At 32.1% G+C, this 20,054-nt stretch overlaps 2 protein-coding genes across 4 annotated transcripts in view; one reads left to right on the forward strand and one right to left on the reverse strand.

The window, feature by feature from the left end:
* Nucleotides 1-1,234: 1,234 nt before the first annotated feature.
* Nucleotides 1,235-11,715, forward strand: LOC130452558 (ephrin type-B receptor 1-like). The gene is made up of 9 exons (XM_056791918.1): nt 1,235-1,553; nt 4,262-4,309; nt 4,473-4,810; nt 5,163-5,251; nt 5,304-5,378; nt 7,247-7,476; nt 9,763-9,966; nt 10,019-10,194; nt 11,393-11,715. The coding sequence occupies exons 2-9, from the start codon at nt 4,286-4,288 to the stop codon at nt 11,517-11,519; spliced, it is 1,263 nt and encodes a 420-aa protein (XP_056647896.1). The 5' UTR covers nt 1,235-1,553; nt 4,262-4,285; the 3' UTR covers nt 11,520-11,715.
* Nucleotides 10,337-20,054, reverse strand: part of LOC130452569 (peptidoglycan-recognition protein LB-like) — a 23,421-nt gene continuing 13,703 nt past the window's right edge. For 2 of the 3 annotated variants that reach the window (XM_056791924.1, XM_056791923.1), the window contains 2 exons: nt 14,732-15,067; nt 13,966-14,311 (listed from right to left, as the gene is read on the reverse strand). In XM_056791924.1, coding sequence (XP_056647902.1) covers nt 14,016-14,311; nt 14,732-15,067 — 632 coding nt within the window. In that variant the 3' untranslated portion in view covers nt 13,966-14,015. Of the gene's footprint in view, nt 10,452-13,965; nt 14,312-14,731; nt 15,068-20,054 lie in introns of those variants that run through there. The other variant, XM_056791925.1, reaches the window with a different exon arrangement.

Here is a 20,054-nt window from a genome sequence, read left to right on the forward strand (position 1 = left end):
GCTTCATAATTCAAAATAGCGGGCAAACTATAATTATTTGAGAAAATTTATATTTTATATGAGTGGACAAATCAAAATTAATGTTTTTGCAAAGAATTTGCATCAAGTCCTACATTTTGTAGTGCTAAAATTATTCAATTCCAAATCTGCGGTGTTAATCTAATATTAATTCACCAATTGCTTCCAGGCTTTGTGTTATCGATTAAATAGCTAAAAAGATTTGGAAACTCTATAATTTTGCCATTAACTATATCCAAAGTCAATTGCTCTTTTAAATTATAAATAAATGGAAACTTGTACTCATCTTATTCATCTTTGTAACACAAAATTTTTAACAATAACATTTAACAATAAATTACGCTGCTCATGTGAATTAATAATAGATAACCATATAAAGGGAATAAACTAAAAAATTAAAAAAACCTAGACCATAGACTTAGTAATACTAGATTGCGCTTTCGATGAAATTTGTGTTCCAGTATTAGAGCGAGATACAAAAAAACATACGGTATAGTTATTTCTGCTTCTAATTTCTTGCATCGTACTTCCCACACTATGATTATTCACTATTTTCTTATTTGGTTACACCAATCACCGTATTGCACGGTGTAATGAAGGTAGTTCTACCTTAGATTTAAAGCTGTTTCCTTTTAATGTTGGTACAACTTTTCAATACAATATTTATATAAGTTTTGTTCTAACTTGCTAATCTGGAACGGCTATTGGAAGCGTTTGAGTTTTTGCGCTCTGCATGGTTACTATAACTGTACTATCTATCAACCAACAGTCGAAAAGACCGCCCCGGAAACGGTTCACAAACGATACCCAAGTCGGTTGAAACCATAAATGTAATATATACTCTTATATGGATAGTTGATATAGGGAAAAATGTCCCTACGTTACGGTGCCGACAAAATTCATTTTCTTCCTCATTCGAGACACTTTATCTATACTGCGTAAGCTTTATGCGCTCAAAAGATGTGCAGAACTATACGTAACGATACTATTTGTTTCACTTAGTCGGAACACCTTCCACTTATTGGAACTCATATAATAATATGTAATACTTCTATATGAACAGTTTCTATAAGTGGAAGCTGTTTCGACTCAGGAAGACAAAATCACATGCGCAGTATAGATAAAGTGTCTGACGTAATCGTGCAGAATCGTTACCGTACCGAGAACAGGTTTTTGGTTGATTGGAAGAAACCTATAAATCGCGCAGTCTAGGATTACTACGTCTTTATTTCCGATATGAATGTGGGTGATCTATGGTTTCCGAAAAGTTCTCGAATGTTCGCAGGCTAACCCGAATCACGTTCACTGTTGTTCAGAAAATATCCTTTTAGAACGCAACTGCAGAGCCCTCATGCGGGTGTTACTGTCGCAAAAACGTTTGTCATATCTTTTTGTAGATTATCTTTGATTTACTACAAGTCGGTCGCATACAATATAGTTCCCGCGATTTCAAGCAGAGGACGTTACTAATGATGCAAAACCCTATTCACTGTGTAGATAAAATTTTAAGGATCTACTTTACTTTCTGATTTCGGGTGAGTAATTTGAATTAAAATTATTTAATAATTAAATCTGAGATTTTTATTAAATTCTTTGTGTGTAAATTACAATATAATATATCATTGTATATTTTTACACGCATTTTGAATAACTCATTAATATTTTTTATATTAATTATCATTTTAATCAAAATGTTGATAATGGCTTTAAATTTTATATCTAATAGTGATTAAGTGTGGTTATGACGCATTTCAAATAACTTTTCTTTATTGTTAAATAAAGAATTGTTTAATAGGTCCAATAATTAATCTTGGCTTAAAATGATTTGTAGACATTTTTCAGTTTCATTGGTTAAGGTGCTGATCTTGCATCAACGTATTATAAACCATAAAAAAGGTAATGGTTATTGAGAATATGTGATAAATCTCAAAACAAAGTATAAAAATATAAAATTTATATGACCCAGCATCTACCCAGTGAAATGAACTTTACTGAAAAATAGTATTTGAGTTGTTTATATAATATTCAAATGCAATTTATAAAATTTTGACTATTTATTTTTAACAAAGATTTTTTCCAAAAGATTTTATACTCCACATACTTCAAATATTTTAAAAATTGTACAGGAAATTCTCACCAAAAGTATTTTCATTGTGCTAGTCAATAACTAAATTAAATTGTTGTTTTTTGCGTTGTGTAGTATTAAACTTATGTAAGTATTTTATTTATTGCAAAATATACATATTTAAGAATGTCTGGAGCTAAAAACTGACCATAACATCCTCTAGTAGATACTCCTACTGAGATATTATTGAATATCCATCACCTAAGATCATCAATAATTTTTTAACAACTAAATGTTTTCTGAAAAGAATTTTTCTGCATACTCATTGCTTACATTGTACTCCAACGTAATATGATGTTCTAGGACTCTTTGAAAATGCTGAATTATGGTATAACAAATGAAAAGAAAAAAACTATCAAAAACTGCACTAACGGATAGAATAGAATTGGTTAAATTACTTAAAGAAGCACAGTTCTTTTACCAATGCATAAGAAAAGTGTTAAGAGATTTTACTTGTAAGCTCGTGCACAACATATACTATTTCAAAAAAATATCAGCCTTTGGTAATCTCAAGTGGGGTTATCAGAAGGCCTGTGTGCTTAACGGCTCTTGACCGCCCACTATGAATATAGAATACTGGTTAATAGTTTTTGCTTTTATTATTTTGATGCCCAATTCTGACATTTTCTGTAACTATTTCGACAAATAATCGTCGTCTATTTGGTTGTGGAAGTAGGACACTGCTTTTTAACTTCCTTGTCCAATTTGGCCCACAACAATTCAATTGGGTTGAGGTCGGGTGACTTTGACGGTCAAATGATCACTTTCAGTATATTCCTCCTTTCCAATTCTTTTAAATACTCTTTGCACAGCTTTGAAGAATGGTTGGGATACTTATCATGTTGCTACAAAACTTCCCCCCGACCAGTGGCTGCCTAGAGCAAATAACATTTTCTCTTCATATTTCTCTCTTCACAATCCCCTCAATTTGTACCAGGTCTCATGTCACCCTTTCTCTAAAACATCCCCAAACCATAACCGAAACTCTACCGTGTTTTACAGTCGGGATTACACTACATGGATCTAATAACATATACACTCTTACACTCAAAAGCCTGAAATTTTGAATCATCATTCTATCAAACTCTCTGCCTCTTTTCATGCGTCTATTTTTTTGTTCTTTAGCCCACTGTAATGTTTCAATTTTTTTTTGGTGTCTTAAAAGAGGTTTTTTCATTGCTATTCTTCGAAAAGGCCAGATTTTCTCAATCTACTATTCTGTATCTACTGTAGATCCCTAGATTCATTGATCTGAGCTGCTATCTCGACGTTTATCTTTATCTTGATCATATACGTATATGAATTGGACAAAAGTCTTTGTCAACTAGATTATGAGCGTTTTCGTAGGGGGATTGTGGCAAAATTAAACACCAAATTGTACTCATTCTAATATATTTCCGAGCTTTCGAATACTTACGTATCCACCGCGTAGGAATCAATTAGTTAAAAATTTCGGTGTGGTAAATTTTGTAATATCTTTTAAAAAACCAATCAATATTTAAAAAACATAAAAATCTAAGGTTTTTCATAATCTAAACAATGAAAATTAACTACGATTTCTATGACAATCATAATCAATGACCTTGATATTTCTATCTTCAGCGGTTGTGATTTTTCGAGGCCCCCCTGAATGTTCTCAACCGCCAAAACTTCTTTGCTTGACAATATGAAAGAGAAATTTAATGAATGGATTATGGGGTGGACAAAAACTTTTGACTGGTAGTGTACACTATTGAAAGATCTTTTAGCATCTTTTGATGTGTCAAAAATTGATTACAACTTCAGTGTATCAATTTTTTCAATATAGTTATTTTAATTAATTACAAATTAACAGATCATTGAGTCAATGATTATACATTTTTTATCAAACAATGTTTTGATTATCAAAAGGAAGTAACAGAGATGCAGTTATTAAAAATGTGAAACTTATGACTTAATATAACGATGAAAAGTTTGAGTGAAATGTATAAAATATATTAGTAGTTTTTGTTTATCCATTCCGGTTTTTCATATATTGGGTCCGGACTGCAACCCTAAGGGGGCTGATAAAATTTTTTGATATTTATAAATGCATATGTTAAGTTAAATCTCAACTTAAAAAATCTTTATCCTTTTCAGTGATTTTATTGGACTAACATTACAATGGATCATAATAAATCTAATAAGGTGAGTATAATAAATAAATGTATACAGGGGGAATCATTTAATAGACTGATATAAATTTTTTTGTATTTTTAATAAATAGAATGCTGCTTATCAAAATTTATTTGTTATTGGTTGATATTTTGATTTTTTAGTTATTAATATTCTCATAACTATTTTGTTGCAGGCAAATTCAGAATCGAATGGAATGTCTTGGATAAAAAAACCAGAGAAAATGTTTCCTCATACAAATAATGCCTCGAGTATAAAAAATAAAAAGGATAAAGGAGAAAACACAGTTAGAACAACGCCATTAAAATCAAAAAAAGATGATAATAGAAAAAGGGCTTCAACATGTGAAATAATTGTGGAAAACAAACAGTTTAATGATAAGTCCAAAAATCAAAATGGTAACTTTGAACTTTTCGAAACAGTCATTAAGAAGTTTAAATATGATGATGAAAATTTTAAGCATATCCTTAAAAAAATTTCGAATTTATCTATCAGAAAGGATGAAAACAAAAGGTAGGTAATTAATTATCTGAATTGAATTATTTTCAGCTGCCATATTTTGATGAAAATAGAGTTTTCCTAGCTTTTCAGTTAAATAATGTAATAAAATTGGGTAAATATTCGAAAGGTAACTTTGTAAATGAATTTTTTTATTTTGTTATCATTAAAATATCCTAATCCTGATAAAAAAATAACTGCCTCAACTCCCAGAAATAATAAAATCTTGCCTAAGATGAACTGAATTATTGCATTGGCATTTAAGTGTTTAGACGTAAATAAGGGACACTTTGATTCACTTAACTATATGATCAACAAATTCTAATGATAGAATTATATTAAATATATTTTGAATTTATATTTTTAGCAAGAAAATTCAATTATTGGATCTAATAATAAATAATCTATTGAAAGCAGATGAAAACGAATTTGGATTGTTGAAGAAACGAACTGAACGTGAGTTAAAAAAAAACGCAAAAATCAAAAATTTATATCGTTTTGATTTTAGGAGTGATTTTGTCAAGTACATTGATTGAATATTATGTCAAATCTGATAGTATTTTGATTGATTTCGACTGTTTACGTGAGTTATTTTATTTTATATTATAATTATTATCAGTCCAGTGAAAAATCTATAATAGTATTTTTGGTGAGATTTATTGGGAAGAGACTGGGAATTGAAATAAAAAAATACACATGGATTTTGGCCTGTCCAAACCTTTTCAATTGTTCTGTACAGCTTACAGTTATAAAGTTTTACATTAGAAATTAGGTTTTATTACTCTCTCATGCATAATAGACTATAAATCAATGAAAGAAGATAATTATTTGCCTTAGTTATATATTTGAATTCAGAAAATTGTTTTTTAATTCAAAATGTTATTTTTAAAACTTAAATACAGTGTTTTACATTATAAATTGTTAAGTAGAGTAAATAATGATGAATAACCCGGTACATTTGTTTAGGTGTCTCTCTTTAAAAATAACACAAACAATTGAACCAAACTTGAAAAAAACTTTTAAAAACGAACCAAATCAGTTACTGCGTCCATTGAGGAGAAAAGCACAGAGGTTTTGGCCTGTCCAAACCTATTTCTATTGTTCTTACAACTTAACGGTTGTTTGAGTTTATATACAATGTTTCTTAGTTACTTAATTTATTTATACAATAAACTATTTCACTATACACTAACTATACACTATACACTAATTTATTACTAAAAATTTCAATTCAAGACTTACATTTTACTTTTCGGATATGTTCACTATGACATCTAATTATTTACTGACTGACTACGGCTATTAGAGACTCGTTTATATACACTTTAATCATATTCAGAATGTTCGAAATCTATAGTTTGCCGTAAATGAATGAAAAATCTTTAGAAATTGATTCTATAAAAATTGCCGCAACATACTGTGAACAAGTTATAAAAATAATATAAAGAATTGTCACCGTGTCCTTCTAAATACGAGAAATATTTACAGTTCTTTAGGGCTGGGCGAATTTATACACAATAATTCTTAGTTACTTACCTAATTCATTGATATACTAAACTATTTACTATTCACTAAATTATACACTAATTTATTTACGATTCACTAAACTATACATTAATTTATTTACTATCCACTAAACTATATACTAATTTATTACTAAACATTTAGATCACTTATTTCAATTCAAGGTTTACATTTTACGGATTTGTTCACTGTGACATGTTTATATACACTTGAATCATATCCCGAATGTTCGAAATCTCTAATTTGCCGTAAATAAATGAAAAAAGCCTTAGAAATTGAAAGAAGAAATTATTGCCGTTGATAAAAGAACATAGTGTGGTTTTCCTCTGTATATTGAAATTTTATTTTATTTGTATCTTTATTTAACTATTTTTATGTTTCTTTTTTAGTTTTTACAAGCTTTTGTCTACAAACCTAACCTAACAATTTGTTGACAATACAGCATTTCTCTCTTTCCCTCTCTCTCTCTCTCTCTCTCAAAAATGGCCTTTCTAGGAATTGTACATCCGCCAAAATTTAAATTAACATGAGAAAATAGGACTGGCTTCATGGTATACGTTAGTGGACGACTGAGTAACATTATATTGAAACCAAGGTACTGCCCTTGGTTATGAATGCATCTCAATCCATGATTGGAAGCATTTTTAGGAATGGGTTTTATTTAATCTGCCAAAGCTTTCTCAATACTAGATATCAGAATTGTTTGAAATGTGGTTGATTTGTGGTGACGTCTATCGGTGGAGATTTATATTTTATACCAACAATTGGAGAAAGATTACAATGTGGCAACGGTGTAAGACATTTGTCTGATTAGGTCTTTGATTATTATAAAACTGTTTGGTTTCGATTTAAGATGTTTTAAAGTGAAATTGTTAAATTTTTGTTGGATGTAACGAAGTTTTATCTAATTTACTTTGATTTTTGTAGTTGATAATTTTTTATATTCATTTCATGATGGAATATTGGTTAAAGATAAAGGCGCGAAAAAAGTAATTGTAAAAGTTTCCAATTCACTTATGAGTTTTGAAGAGGAAGCAGCTTCATTGTTAAAACTGGATCATTCAAATATTATAAAAATGTTGGCAGTGAATAAATATGTTGATAAACTCGTTTTGGAATTAATGGATGGAGTTTTATCCTCGGCTATAATAGAAAAAGTGAGTGAGTGAAACTTGAAATTATAAATTAATATTTCCACACAAATTAAATTGTACTCATTGTAGGACAAACAATATGTTTACATAATGCTTTTTCCACTTTTTAACATGGTTTTTTTACTTTATTTATTTCTATAAGATCAAAAATAGTTCTAGAAACAAAATTTATGTTTCGAAAGAAAAACTTGATATTTTTATTCATGTCCCTAATGTACCAATATTGGGATAATAAGCTCAAGAACCATTCGCTTTGGATTCTATTTTACATTTGAAACTCCAATTGGCTATAGATTTATATAAATTATTTACTGTGCGAAAAATTGTTATGATTTTTGTAATATCTAGTGAAAATGTCATTATAAAATGATACAAATGTAATGTCAGATTTGACCTGTGACAATTTGACTGCACTGTGACGACATAACCATGCGACCGTCAACGCATTTTTTTTATGATTGTTGACAACTACTGAAATCATAGTTTTACGTGATATTATTAAATATTTCACTAAATTAATGTGATGTTGATTGGAAAATTCCTTAGAGACATCTATCGAAAAATTTTTGATCTCAAAAGTTATTAACTTTTTGATTTATACTTAATTTATTTTTAATTTTTGAGTTAGAATTAGAAAGTTGGGACATTTCTCTTTTTAACGTTCCATACCCTTGAGTCAAGTACACACGATAAACTTGTAAGTGGCGCAATCTCTTTTTTAACAAAATTAAATTGAAAAAACAGTCTGTGAGGACATATGATTTTTGGAAAAGACAAATTCTGGTTTCTAAGGACTAATGACAGTTTGTTTGTGAAAACACAGCATCTGAAGATATATGACAGCCTCCAACCCCAATAAACGACAGTCTCCAAGAACAAATGATTTTTTTTTCTGACGAATGTCAGTTTATTTTTGAAAACGACAGCATCTAAAAACAAATGACAGTCTCTAAGGTCAAATGACAGTTTTTGAACATGGCGGTTCTTTACGATAAATTTGTTTTTAGAAAAAAACAGTCCCAAACGGTGATTGCCATATGACAGTTTTAAATTTGTTTAACGACAGACGGTTTGTTTATAATGACAATTCCTAACGACACATGACAGTTTGATTTAAGAAACTTCAAAAAACTCAATTCTTTTTGACGAATATTAGTTTATTTTGGAAAATGACAATAACCTACGACAAATAACAAGGAAACAGAGTCTCAAACTATAATTGCTGTATTTTTTTGAATAAAAAGTGTGCCAACAAATGATATTTTTTTAAGACAATCTCTTACGACAAATGATGATTTTTTTCTGAAAAATTCAGCCTCTTAAGATAAAAGACTTTTTGAAAAAGTCTCTAGAGACACATGACAGTTTTGAAATGGAAACGATATGAAAGTTTGTTTTTGAAAATAACAGTCTCTAACGACAAATGATAATTTTTTTCTGAAAAATACGATCCCTAGACATAAAAGACAGTTTTGCTACAAATTACAGATTTGTTTTTCAAAACAACATCGTTTAACGACAAATAACTGTTTATAAAAATGACAGTCTCTAATGACAAATGACAGACTGTTTTTGGAAATGACATCGTTTAACGACAAATAACTGTTTGTTTATAAAACTGACAGTCTCTAATGACAACTGACAGGCTGTTTTTGGAAATGACATCGTTTAACGACAAATAACTGTTTATAAAAATGACAAGAGTCTAATGACAACTGACAGTTTTTTTAAATAACATAGTTTTACGACAAATAACTGTTTGTTTATAAAAATGACAGTCTCTAATGACAAATGACAGGCTGTTTTGGAAATGAGATCGTTTAACGACAAATAACTGTTTGTTTATAAAAATGACAGTCTCTAATCACAACTGACAGTTTTTTTTAAATGACATCGTTTAACGACAAATAACTGTTTGTTTATAAAAAAGACAGTCTTTAATGATAACTGACAGTTTTTTAAAATGACATTGTTTAACGACAATTAACTGTTTATCAAAATGACAGTCTAATGACAACTAACAATTTTTTTATAAATTACATCGTTTAATGAGAAATAACTGTTTGTTTATAAAAATGACATTCTCTAATGACAAATGACAGTTTGTTTTTAGAAATGACGGTACCTAACGCCTAATTATAGTTTCTTTTTTAAAAATATATCCCCTTTAGACAGATAACAGTTTATTTTTAAGCACACAGCCTCTTAAGACATATATACAAATAAAGTGAGCTAACAATCCAAATTTTAGATATTGTTATTTTAGCGATTTTTTTTGTTTTGTTTTAGACAATCGATTTAAGTTCAAAAAACATGATAAATTTATTGATAGGCATAGCTGCCGGTATGGAATATCTACATTCGAAAAACATCGTCTTGCGTAATTTGTCATGTCGAACGGTATTAGTCAATAAAAAAAACGAGTGTAAAATTAGTGATATCAACTTCTCGGTTTACGTCGGCGATTCTAATGGCGAATACATCGATACCGAGGTCTGTTAAAAAATATAAACGATTTTCTTAATAATCATAGAAATTTTTGTAGAAATCTATCGTGGTAGTAGAATTGCCAGCTCCAGAAACGGCACTTTTTTACAAATACACCTACAAAACGGACGTGTGGTCTATGGGATTTCTGTGTTGGGAAGCGTTCAAATTAATTTCCGACTCTCGATTTGGAACGTTACAGTTGTCACGTAAATGTTCATATTTACAAGATATGTAAGTTTGTAATTATTAGCGGGTCGGTAGAAAGGGTTCTTTCTAATGCTTTTAGAGTTTCTAAAACCTTAAATTTCAATTTAAAAACCAACTCAGATTTATTTATATATTGAAGATAAGGCTGGGATTTAGATATAGAAATCCGGGATGATTGCAGCCCTCAACTGGATTCCCAGTTGTTAGAGTTGAAGTTGAGTTGTTGGTTCAGTTTGTAGTCCGGTGTTAGTGGTTGAAACTCCCAACTGACAGCTGTGGAACTATGGAAAAAAAATAAAGTGAGAAAAGAAACAGTAACACAGATGGAAATTCCCCAAGAAGGAACGAATAGGTAGAACAGATTTGAATGAAAAAGAGCTTATGCTCTAGCCTACAAAAAAAAATTTATTAATTTTTTAAAATATAATGTTCCCAAAATAAATAGAAAATACAAATTTACGTGGAAACTTGATACAAAATTTGCCTAAAACAAATAGGAAGTTAATATCGATAACTGGAATTTTTGTGGAAAAAAGCAAAGAAAAACTTACCAGTGAATATAATGAATAAAATCACTACAAATTTACTTTTATTTGGAAGATAGATAGGTAGAGGACGATTTAGCATACATTCTGAGGTTTTATTGAATTTCTCGAATGAAGGGGAAGCTCGATAACAAATTAAAAAACTAATGTTGGAATAAATAAATCCGAAGGGACTACTATTCCACAATACGTAAACAAAGGAATAATAATACTGATGATCTAGGACCCGGCGGTTCTGGCACATGTAGAGAAAATGATTTATCGAATAGATTATTAAATGCCAAAAACTATGGAAATGTCAAAATATTTACGGAGTGAAAAAAAAAGAACCCTCAGAAACAATGCCGTGTTTGTGCTACTCACAAGAACTTGTTTTATATGCCAGTTTTGTAATGTGCCCCTTCATAAGGAAGAATGTTTTATTAAATATCACACAGTGAAAATATATTGGTGTTAGTAACTATTTTTAGGATTATACATTTTAAAGGTGCAATTTTTCGCGAATTCAAACCGCTACGTTTTTTTATCGTGATTAACAAACTTTTTTGTTGATCTATAGCAATTTTGATTTGAAGGAATCGTATTTTTGTTAATATTTACTGATTGCTAACGGGAAAAAATGCGCCATAATCGAAAGTGCGATGACTTTTTTACTTATAGCATTATGTTCATTACAGGATTAATTTCTCTTCTTTGACTTGTCCACCTGTTTTACAAAATTACATGAGACAACAAGTTTTACAAAAAGATCCAGATAAAAGATCGACGTTTTCGGAAATCAAAAATGTTCTTCGGAAGATGTAAATTTCTTTTTTTGAAAACCAATTCTTTTTATAACTTATATATAACTGTTTTTTTTCAAAGTAATAACGATTTTTAATTTTTATTATTTAAATACTTTCAAGCGTTCTTAATGGTTATTAAAGTTTCTTTTCTAGATTATTGATACATTTTTGACTTTATCACTATCATTACATATATAATAAAGTTTTTATTTGAAGTTTCTTTTATTTTTGCAACCTACCAATTATAGAAAAAAAATCTTCCCAGTGATTAAACTATATTTATTTTACAAGCTTTTATTTAGTTTCACCTGCCCCCCCTTGTCTAATCAAATCAAGTTTGACATCGAGTTGATCTGATGATGGGGATGATGTCCACAGGAAGTCCGTAATTAAATAGACGAAGCGACCCCATCGAGTTTGCACCGATTTGATTCGTCTTGACGAGTACTTTGTACATTGTAGAAAACGAATCACACTTGGTGGGAGCATCAGTAATGGCGGACATGTTTACGTGGCTGTAGCACAACGCCGACTGACGCCTCGATGTCAACAATGCCGGAGTTTGTAGTGCGAGAGCTTCGCAGTCGCCTATAGCTCATGTCGGCCTTCGTATATCTCGTTAAACAACGCAGTTTTTCGCATCTGAATCGAAGAACTTCAATTTATGAAGTTGAGGCGACTCGTAAAGAATTTGTGATACGATGATGTATAGAAAAAAATAACCTCACAGGGGAACCACCTGACTCGGAAGCTGTTAAGTCAAACAAATGCTACTGTTAGTCAAGGTCAGTTTCAAAGGTCACGGGTGAGCTGATCGACGCCAAGGTTGGGAAATACTGATATAGACCATTCTGATTAAATTTGCGCCGGCTACGGGTAAAATGCTTGAACATCGGATCTCTAACCACAACTTCATGCCCCGAGCATCGAGGTGGTGCTGGTGCTTGAAAGCAGAGCGCGAAATATTTGTGTTAACCTCACTTTAAAATAGTTTTCTAACCATTCTGGGCTACCTGTTAAGAGGAATTCGTCACAACATTTCATTAACATTCTAAAATGGGCTTTAAAATCAGTTTCTAAATAGTAGTCTACTAAATATTTGTGTTCAACAATTATTTCTCGTTTGTTCCTGTGTTTATTAATTGCTATAAATATGTAAATTCATTTATTACATTTCCTTATTCGTTTATTTTTAAGAGTCTTGCCATTGTGCACGTCCATTTTGATATATTACAAAACTCGAAGAAGTTGTAATCATTTGTAGGTTAGTTCTGATTAAACAACTCCATTTTATAATTCCTATTCGTTCGAACAGATTTTATAGTGTTCCAACGAATTAGGCTCGATCAATAAATTAAAAAACGCGCCCTTTGATCAATCTAATGAATTGTCAAAATTCAATTTTAAAATGGCCGTCTTGGGGCAAACAAATTTTTTTGTCGTTTTTATGGTTCGTGCATCTATTTGATCGACTTTAGACCATATTGTATCCAGTTTTATCCAGAAATTTCTTCTTAAAGACGAAAAGAAGTGCTAAATTTCCTACCGGAAAGTGGCTTTATCGTTTTTTTCCCACTATGTTTTGCTTCGTTCTAACAAGTGGTAAATGTAGTCTGATACATTGGAAAATTGTGGATAATGATTAGGATTCTAGCTAAAGCTTTCAATCGAATGAAAAAGTGTTAACCTGAAGCTTAAGTTTGTCCTTGTACCTTTCAGTTACTACTTGGTTATCACTTTGCATCCTACCAATATTTGATAAGCTTGAAAACGCAACAATGGATATTAATGTTGAAAAAATTTCCGTAATTTAAGCACACAATTAGTACAAGTGTCCCAATTTTGTTTGAAATTTTCATTGTAGAGTAATTTCAAAGAAACTGCTAAAATACTCGTTTTCGGCAATATTAGTTTCACTGAAATAGGTGCAAAATGTATCTATGGAATCCTCAAACAATAAAACAACTCTTACTACCGGAAAAAAAACAAGAAAAACTAACTAGAAAATCAATTTTTCCCCACGGCCGCCAGTTTGACGTATATCAGCTGTTTTCTCAGATTGATTTTCTTCAGAAAAAACCTAATTCACTCCGAACTTCAATGATGACTTTAAACGTTTACATACGCTCACATAACCTACCACTACAGCATACCAAGGACACTTTCTTTAGGAATAGGACGTTTCAAGGACTCTTTCATTAAGAATATGATGATCGACATAACTAAATCTGTCAAACTGTCTTTTGACGTCACAAACTACACATTTCTTAGATTGCCTAATTGGATATGTCAATCAAAGAACACAAAAAAGAGGTTTAGTTCTATGATATAAAGCATAGAGATAGAATAGGTGCGTTCTTGTCCAATTGATTTTCTTAAGAAAAAAATAGTTGGAATTTATAGAAAATCTTGTTTTGACCTATTTCGGTTTTAATCAAAATATGTGGAGTCAAAGAGAAAAACTATTTGAAATGTAAAATTTATTCTTATACAAATATAATTCTTAAAATTCTAATCAGCTTATCGACGCCTTATTTTCATCATTATCGTCTTCGTTTTTGATATCTTTGTTAACGTTTTGAGGTACCACTACATCGACGCTTCTATTTCTATAAGCTATTTCTTGGGGATCGGGGAAATAATGAGACCACGTAATAATTTCTTTATACAATCTATCTCCTGGACATTCGGTACCTTCTCTTACCTGTTTGTGCCCTACTAATTTGTAATTTGATTGGATATATCCTTCCCTTACCCCCATTTCTATCAATTGTTTAACTGTCGTCAATTGCTGTTCGGGGGGTAGTTCCACTGTAAACCAAAACAAAAAAAAAATAACTGATATACTTTGTTTTCAAAACTAATTAATTCAGAACTTTAATAATGATTTTAAACGTTTATAAACGTTCACATAACCTAACTTCTTTATAACTACAGCATACCAAGAACACTTTCTCTAAGACGTTTCAAGGACTCTTTTATATACGAATAAGATGATCTACATAACTAAATCTGTCAGACTGTCTTCTGACATTACAAATTATACATTTCTTGGATTGCCTGATTGGATATGACAACCAAGGAACATATAAAAGAGGTTTAGTTCTATGATATAAAGCATAGAGATATAAGAATAGGTGCGTTCTTGCTATATTTATGATTCAAAGTAACGTATTATATTAAAAAAAAATCCTAATAGATTGGAAATTATGTTTAGTATAAAATTTTTACCTCTCCAATCTCCTATTAAACAAATTCCTATACTTCTGTTGTTATAAAGCGGTGCGTGTGCTCCAACACATGACCAACCTCTTCCTACGTAAGCTCTCCCGTCGCTGCCTACGGCGAAGCTGTAGCCTATATCAGCCCAACCTCTGGTATTTTGATGAAAATCTTGCATCCATTTCATGGCTTTGATACAATCTTCTAAATTATAACAAGCCGGAGGTTGATAACTGTGATGTATAACGACGTACGGTACTGGATTTATCATTGCATTTGTATATTTCGGAGGTTTGGCTTGCCATTCTTCACGAGTGACTATCGTGGGGTCTGAAGTTAGCGATACTAGTAGAAAATACTACATTAATTAATTATAATAAGTAAGAAGGGCAGTGGGATAATCAGTGGGATAATCACTAAAAGTATCAGAATATTCAACCTAATGTTTAAATCAGCTTCTTTGTTTCTTTGTCTTTTTTAATAAGAATTTGGTATAGCTCATGACAAATGACAAATCTATTACTTATTGTCTACAGCTATGCAGTTTGTATTGACGTATAGAGGTAACATTACTGTAGGGTAGGTATAATAGGTTAGGTTAGGAAGACACTTTCAAGGGAAATATGGGAAATCACACATACATTTTGTACCAATCAAATCTGGGGTATCCCGAGGATCAATTCTATATCTGCTTTACACAATTGATATCTTGCTTTACCGAGGAGTAATGCCTATATCAGGACCTCCAATTCTGCCCATTTGACATTCACCCTTGAAAGAGATGCTTCCTTGATACCCACACGTTTTCAGAATGTCTGTCTAAACCTTCTATACCACTATAAAAATATGATGATTCATCTTTAGAGTCAAAATGCACGTAAATCGTAATTTCATCATCGCTTTTAAATATTTTACCCCTTATTCCTGGGAACAGGTATTTTTTTTTAATATGTTAGTGTAAATCCAAGTAGGCGTCATGGGAGGGGGCTTCACTTCAGCCGCCATCTTGAAAAACACGTTTTATTCAAATATCTTGCGAACCGCGTATCGTACGACAAAAATTGTCAAGATGATTATTGTAGATAATAATATTTTCCATCTTTTTTATTTGAAGCTCTTTTTTGTATAACGCATAGGTTTTTAATTATAGCGCTCCAAACTTTTTTCAATATGGTTTTTGCTAAATATTTAGTTAAATGATAAATTAAAAATGGTCCTAACTGAAGCAGGAATGCGTCACGGTACAAAATCTACGCTCTACAAGTTTTTCTCACCACTTGCAGTCACTACAAAATAAATCTTGGGTTAAATAGAAGCACTATCTACTGGAGTATTGTTGTGAAGCAAGTGGAGACTTGACCGCGTTTTTTTTAACGCAACTGCCTTGTTGTATTTGAGTCCTTATTAAAAGAATACCCTCGCAGTCTCAAGATATTGTATCCATCACTTTTTTGGTGCTTTTCTTGACCTCTGCTTTCTTTTGGAACGGCTCTCCTTTCCTATGCCACTCCATGGAATCTCTTTTGGATATCGGATAATTTTAAAATGTTTATAATTTAACAGATTACACTTTCTTTGTCTGAAAATCTCTCACAACATTCTACTCGACGCTGATTTTGCATTGCTCTGAGAATTGCACTAATTTTTGTCATATTTAAATGCTCATATGGATTTTTATAACACCTTGGAATTGCTGGTCTTTACTGTACTTTAATTTTTAGGCGCTGATCACATAGAACAATTTCGTCACAGTATCCCCTGCAGGTGGGTCATTTTCTGTTTTTTCTCCCTAGCGAAAAGTGTTCTAAGGATCCTACATGAACATCCTACTTCACAACCACAAGTAAGACATTTTTGAATAGCCTGGATTTGCTCAATGTCGTGAGATTATCATACCAGCTGAGGTTTATAGCAGGAAAGATGCAGCAGTTAGAGGAAGGCTAGGCGGATTTATGGGTAGAAAAAGCAAACTGAAGACGGACATCGAACTCAGGTTTATAAAAATACTGATTATCACGAATGCTCCCAAAACAAAAGGGAAAAAACTACAGATCCAACGTTAAAAACAGCATTCAATATTGATTGGACAACAAGAGAGCCAAGAAAATATATGGAAAAACGGAACCGCGAATAGTATTAGATAAAATGGACGCTAGGGCAGAAAATCTATTCGAAGAACTGGAAGCACAACTGCACCATAAGCTAAGGGAGCTCGCGAAGTACACCAAAGAGGAAGACAGGAAAGGAAAGGACGGAAGACGGAAAGACGGAAGACCGAGGAGACAAAAGGTTGAGTTAGGTTGGGAGAAAATCACACACAAAAAAAATAGGACAATAAGAGGACAGTAACGTCGGTGTATAGCCACCGTAGGGAACTTTTAACACGAGGAGAAGAGTTTCCGGAACAAGTCTGTTTCCTGAAGAGCCTGTCGTAATAACAGGAAGTGGTGGAATGTCCTGCTTCGTATCCACCCGTGAGTAATTCCAGGAGTGTATGCTTAACGCGATGGGGTTTATGACGCGCGTGGGTGTATTTGTGTGTGTAACCTCAAAATTTCTGATAAACCCCCGAGGATGTATTGATATCTTGTTAGCCTAGACCAGTTCCATGCATAAACAAAATATTGCGTTACCATAGCAACCAACAATAACTTATTAGAACTATTAGAGTAAAGTTTGACATCAAAAAAGTAAACCAGAGTTACGCAAAAAATTAAAAGAAAAAAGATGTCCACCGAAATTGTGAAAATCGAAAAATTGGAGTATCCACCCATCATCAAGTACCTGTATTTAAAAGGGTTGAGAGGTGAGCAGATTTACGAAGATATGCTTAATACCCTTGGTGATCAATGTCCTTCGTATGCGACCGCGAAAATTCGACTGCAAGCTTCAAAAGAGGTAAATTTTCCATTGAAGATGATGACCGATCGGGAAGACCAGTTTCTGTGTCAGTCCCCGAAAATATCGATGCAGTTCATGACATGATTTTATCAGACCATCGAATTGGGCTAAAACGGATATCTGAAACACTGAATATTTCATATGAACGCGTCACGTCACGTTAATTTGGACATGAGAAATTGCTGCAAAATCGATCCCCAAATGTTTGAATGTTGACCAAAAGCGTGCAAGGGTAAAAGCATCGCGTTCGATCTGTGCTCGATTTGAAAACGATGTAGACTTCTTAAACCGAATTGTTACTATGGATTAGACTTGGGTACATTTCTACGATCTGAAAACAAAGCAACAATCGATTGAATGGCGACACTCTGCTGGTTCTCCAAGACCTAAGAAGTTTCGTGTCTAAAAATCTGCTGCAAAAGTTCTCGCTTCAGTTTTTTGGAATTGCCATGGAGTAATCATGATTGATTTTTTGGATAATGGTAAAACAACAACTGGAGACTATTATTAGACATTACTGACCACTCTACGGAAAAAATTATAGAGAAAAGAAGCGGAAAGCTATCCAAAGGTGTTTTATTTTTTCAGGATAACGCCCCTGCATATAAATCTCATGGTGCCATGTAAAAAATTCTTGATTTAGGATTTGAATTAATAGAACATCCCCTTATTCACCAGATTTAGCTCCCTCCGACTATCTTCTGTTTCCTCAACTGAAAAAAAGTTTAAAAGGTCGTAAATTTTCTTCCTGGTCTGGAGGTCTGGTTTACAGAGCAAGAAGAAACAGTTTTTTTTAAAGGTCTAGAGATATTGCAGAGTCGCTGTAATAAATGTATCCTATTAATCGGAGAATATGTTGAGTAATAAAATAATTTGACATTGAAATTTTGTTTGGTTCTATAGAATTTTTCAATATGTCCTCGTATATTAAGGTAAGGTGGGGTAGGTGTGTAGTAAAATTTCAAAAGTTCAAGCTTAGCTGGGTGTAAAAAAAAAGTTATTAGATATTTCAAATTAAAATTTTATTCCAAGTACGACTATAGGTGTGTGCTTTAGATGTTCTTCATTTAAAGTTTTTATAAGAACTTTGTGCAGAGATATAAATATTTTTTTAAAACTCTGTTCATAATACACACTTTCCCCGCAGAACGGGGTAAGTGTGTAGGTGGCTATTATTTCTTGTATAAATTCAGTTATTGCGATCTTGGGGTCAGTGTGTAAAAGTATAGAATCGTAGCTATCGATTGCTGGTTGAATTGTTTATTTAACTTAAAGACTAAAGGAGCTACAGACTTTTATGAACTAACATGTTTTATCGTTCTTTAAAATAATTCCAAGAAAAAAAAATATTATTGACCCAATTAGCACAATAATAATAAAAAAATTAAAAACAAAAGATTAATTAATATTGAAATTGTTAATTGAAATCCCGAAACGATGTAGACCTCGTTTAGTAACATCAGGTTTAGGTAATATCGTAACAATGTCTTGTATTCCTACAACGCAACATTCTTCTGGATCCGCCCAAACAAAACACATGGATCTTGAAGGATCAATGGAACGAACTTTACGTGTGAATTTCACTTCTATCTCGTCATCATCTTTGTTAACGGATAATATTTTACCGACATAATGTTCCCGGGTAGTTTTCCCTGCACATGCAATTAACACTCAATCATTAACACCTGCATCTTTATTCAAATCCTCAACAAAGTCATTCAGTTCTTCCTGATCTCGAAATTCTTCGCCAATATCATTATCACTTTCTTCATACATATCTGAAGACAATTCTGAATCTGTCTCCACAAGTTTATTCTTTTTCGCTGGTTGTTTTTTTTGTTGTTTCTCCTGTAGTCTTTCAACAACCTCTTTGCCACTCGATAACTTCGGTATCCCACCTTGATTTAAGGGGTCGAAATACACTGAGGTCGAGCGGTTGTAGTAAATGACTAGAATGAGGGAGAAGTTTTAATATTGTCACATTATTTTGTAAAGCACACTCAATAAGGCGTTCGTCGACGTGTGATGTATGACCGTCATAAATTAATAGCACTGGTCTAGCATCGCCAATTTCTTTTAGGAAACTTTTATCAAAATATTTTAAGAAAATATCTGACTCCATCCAACCGTTAGCTGTAGCCGCGTAGGTTGTACCTGGGAATCCTTGACCATCGGGAGCAACCCATTCATTCCATATATTTTTACCCTTAAATATGATAAGAGGTGGTGCTTTATGCCCAGCAGCGTTTCCCGCCATTAGAAACGTTATGTTTTCTCGTCCAGCACCTGCTGTGGTACGAGAAGTTGCTGTTCCCCTTTTGCCTACAACTTTCGTTTTAGATGGATCCATACAAAAACCGGACTCATCAAGGTTCCAGATGAGGTGTGGCTTATCACGCAAGCCTAAGTTATCAAGAATATTCTTCAATAA

This window comes from Diorhabda sublineata, chromosome 1 (assembly GCF_026230105.1).
Source record: "Diorhabda sublineata isolate icDioSubl1.1 chromosome 1, icDioSubl1.1, whole genome shotgun sequence".
Taxonomy (NCBI): Eukaryota; Metazoa; Arthropoda; class Insecta; order Coleoptera; family Chrysomelidae; genus Diorhabda; species Diorhabda sublineata.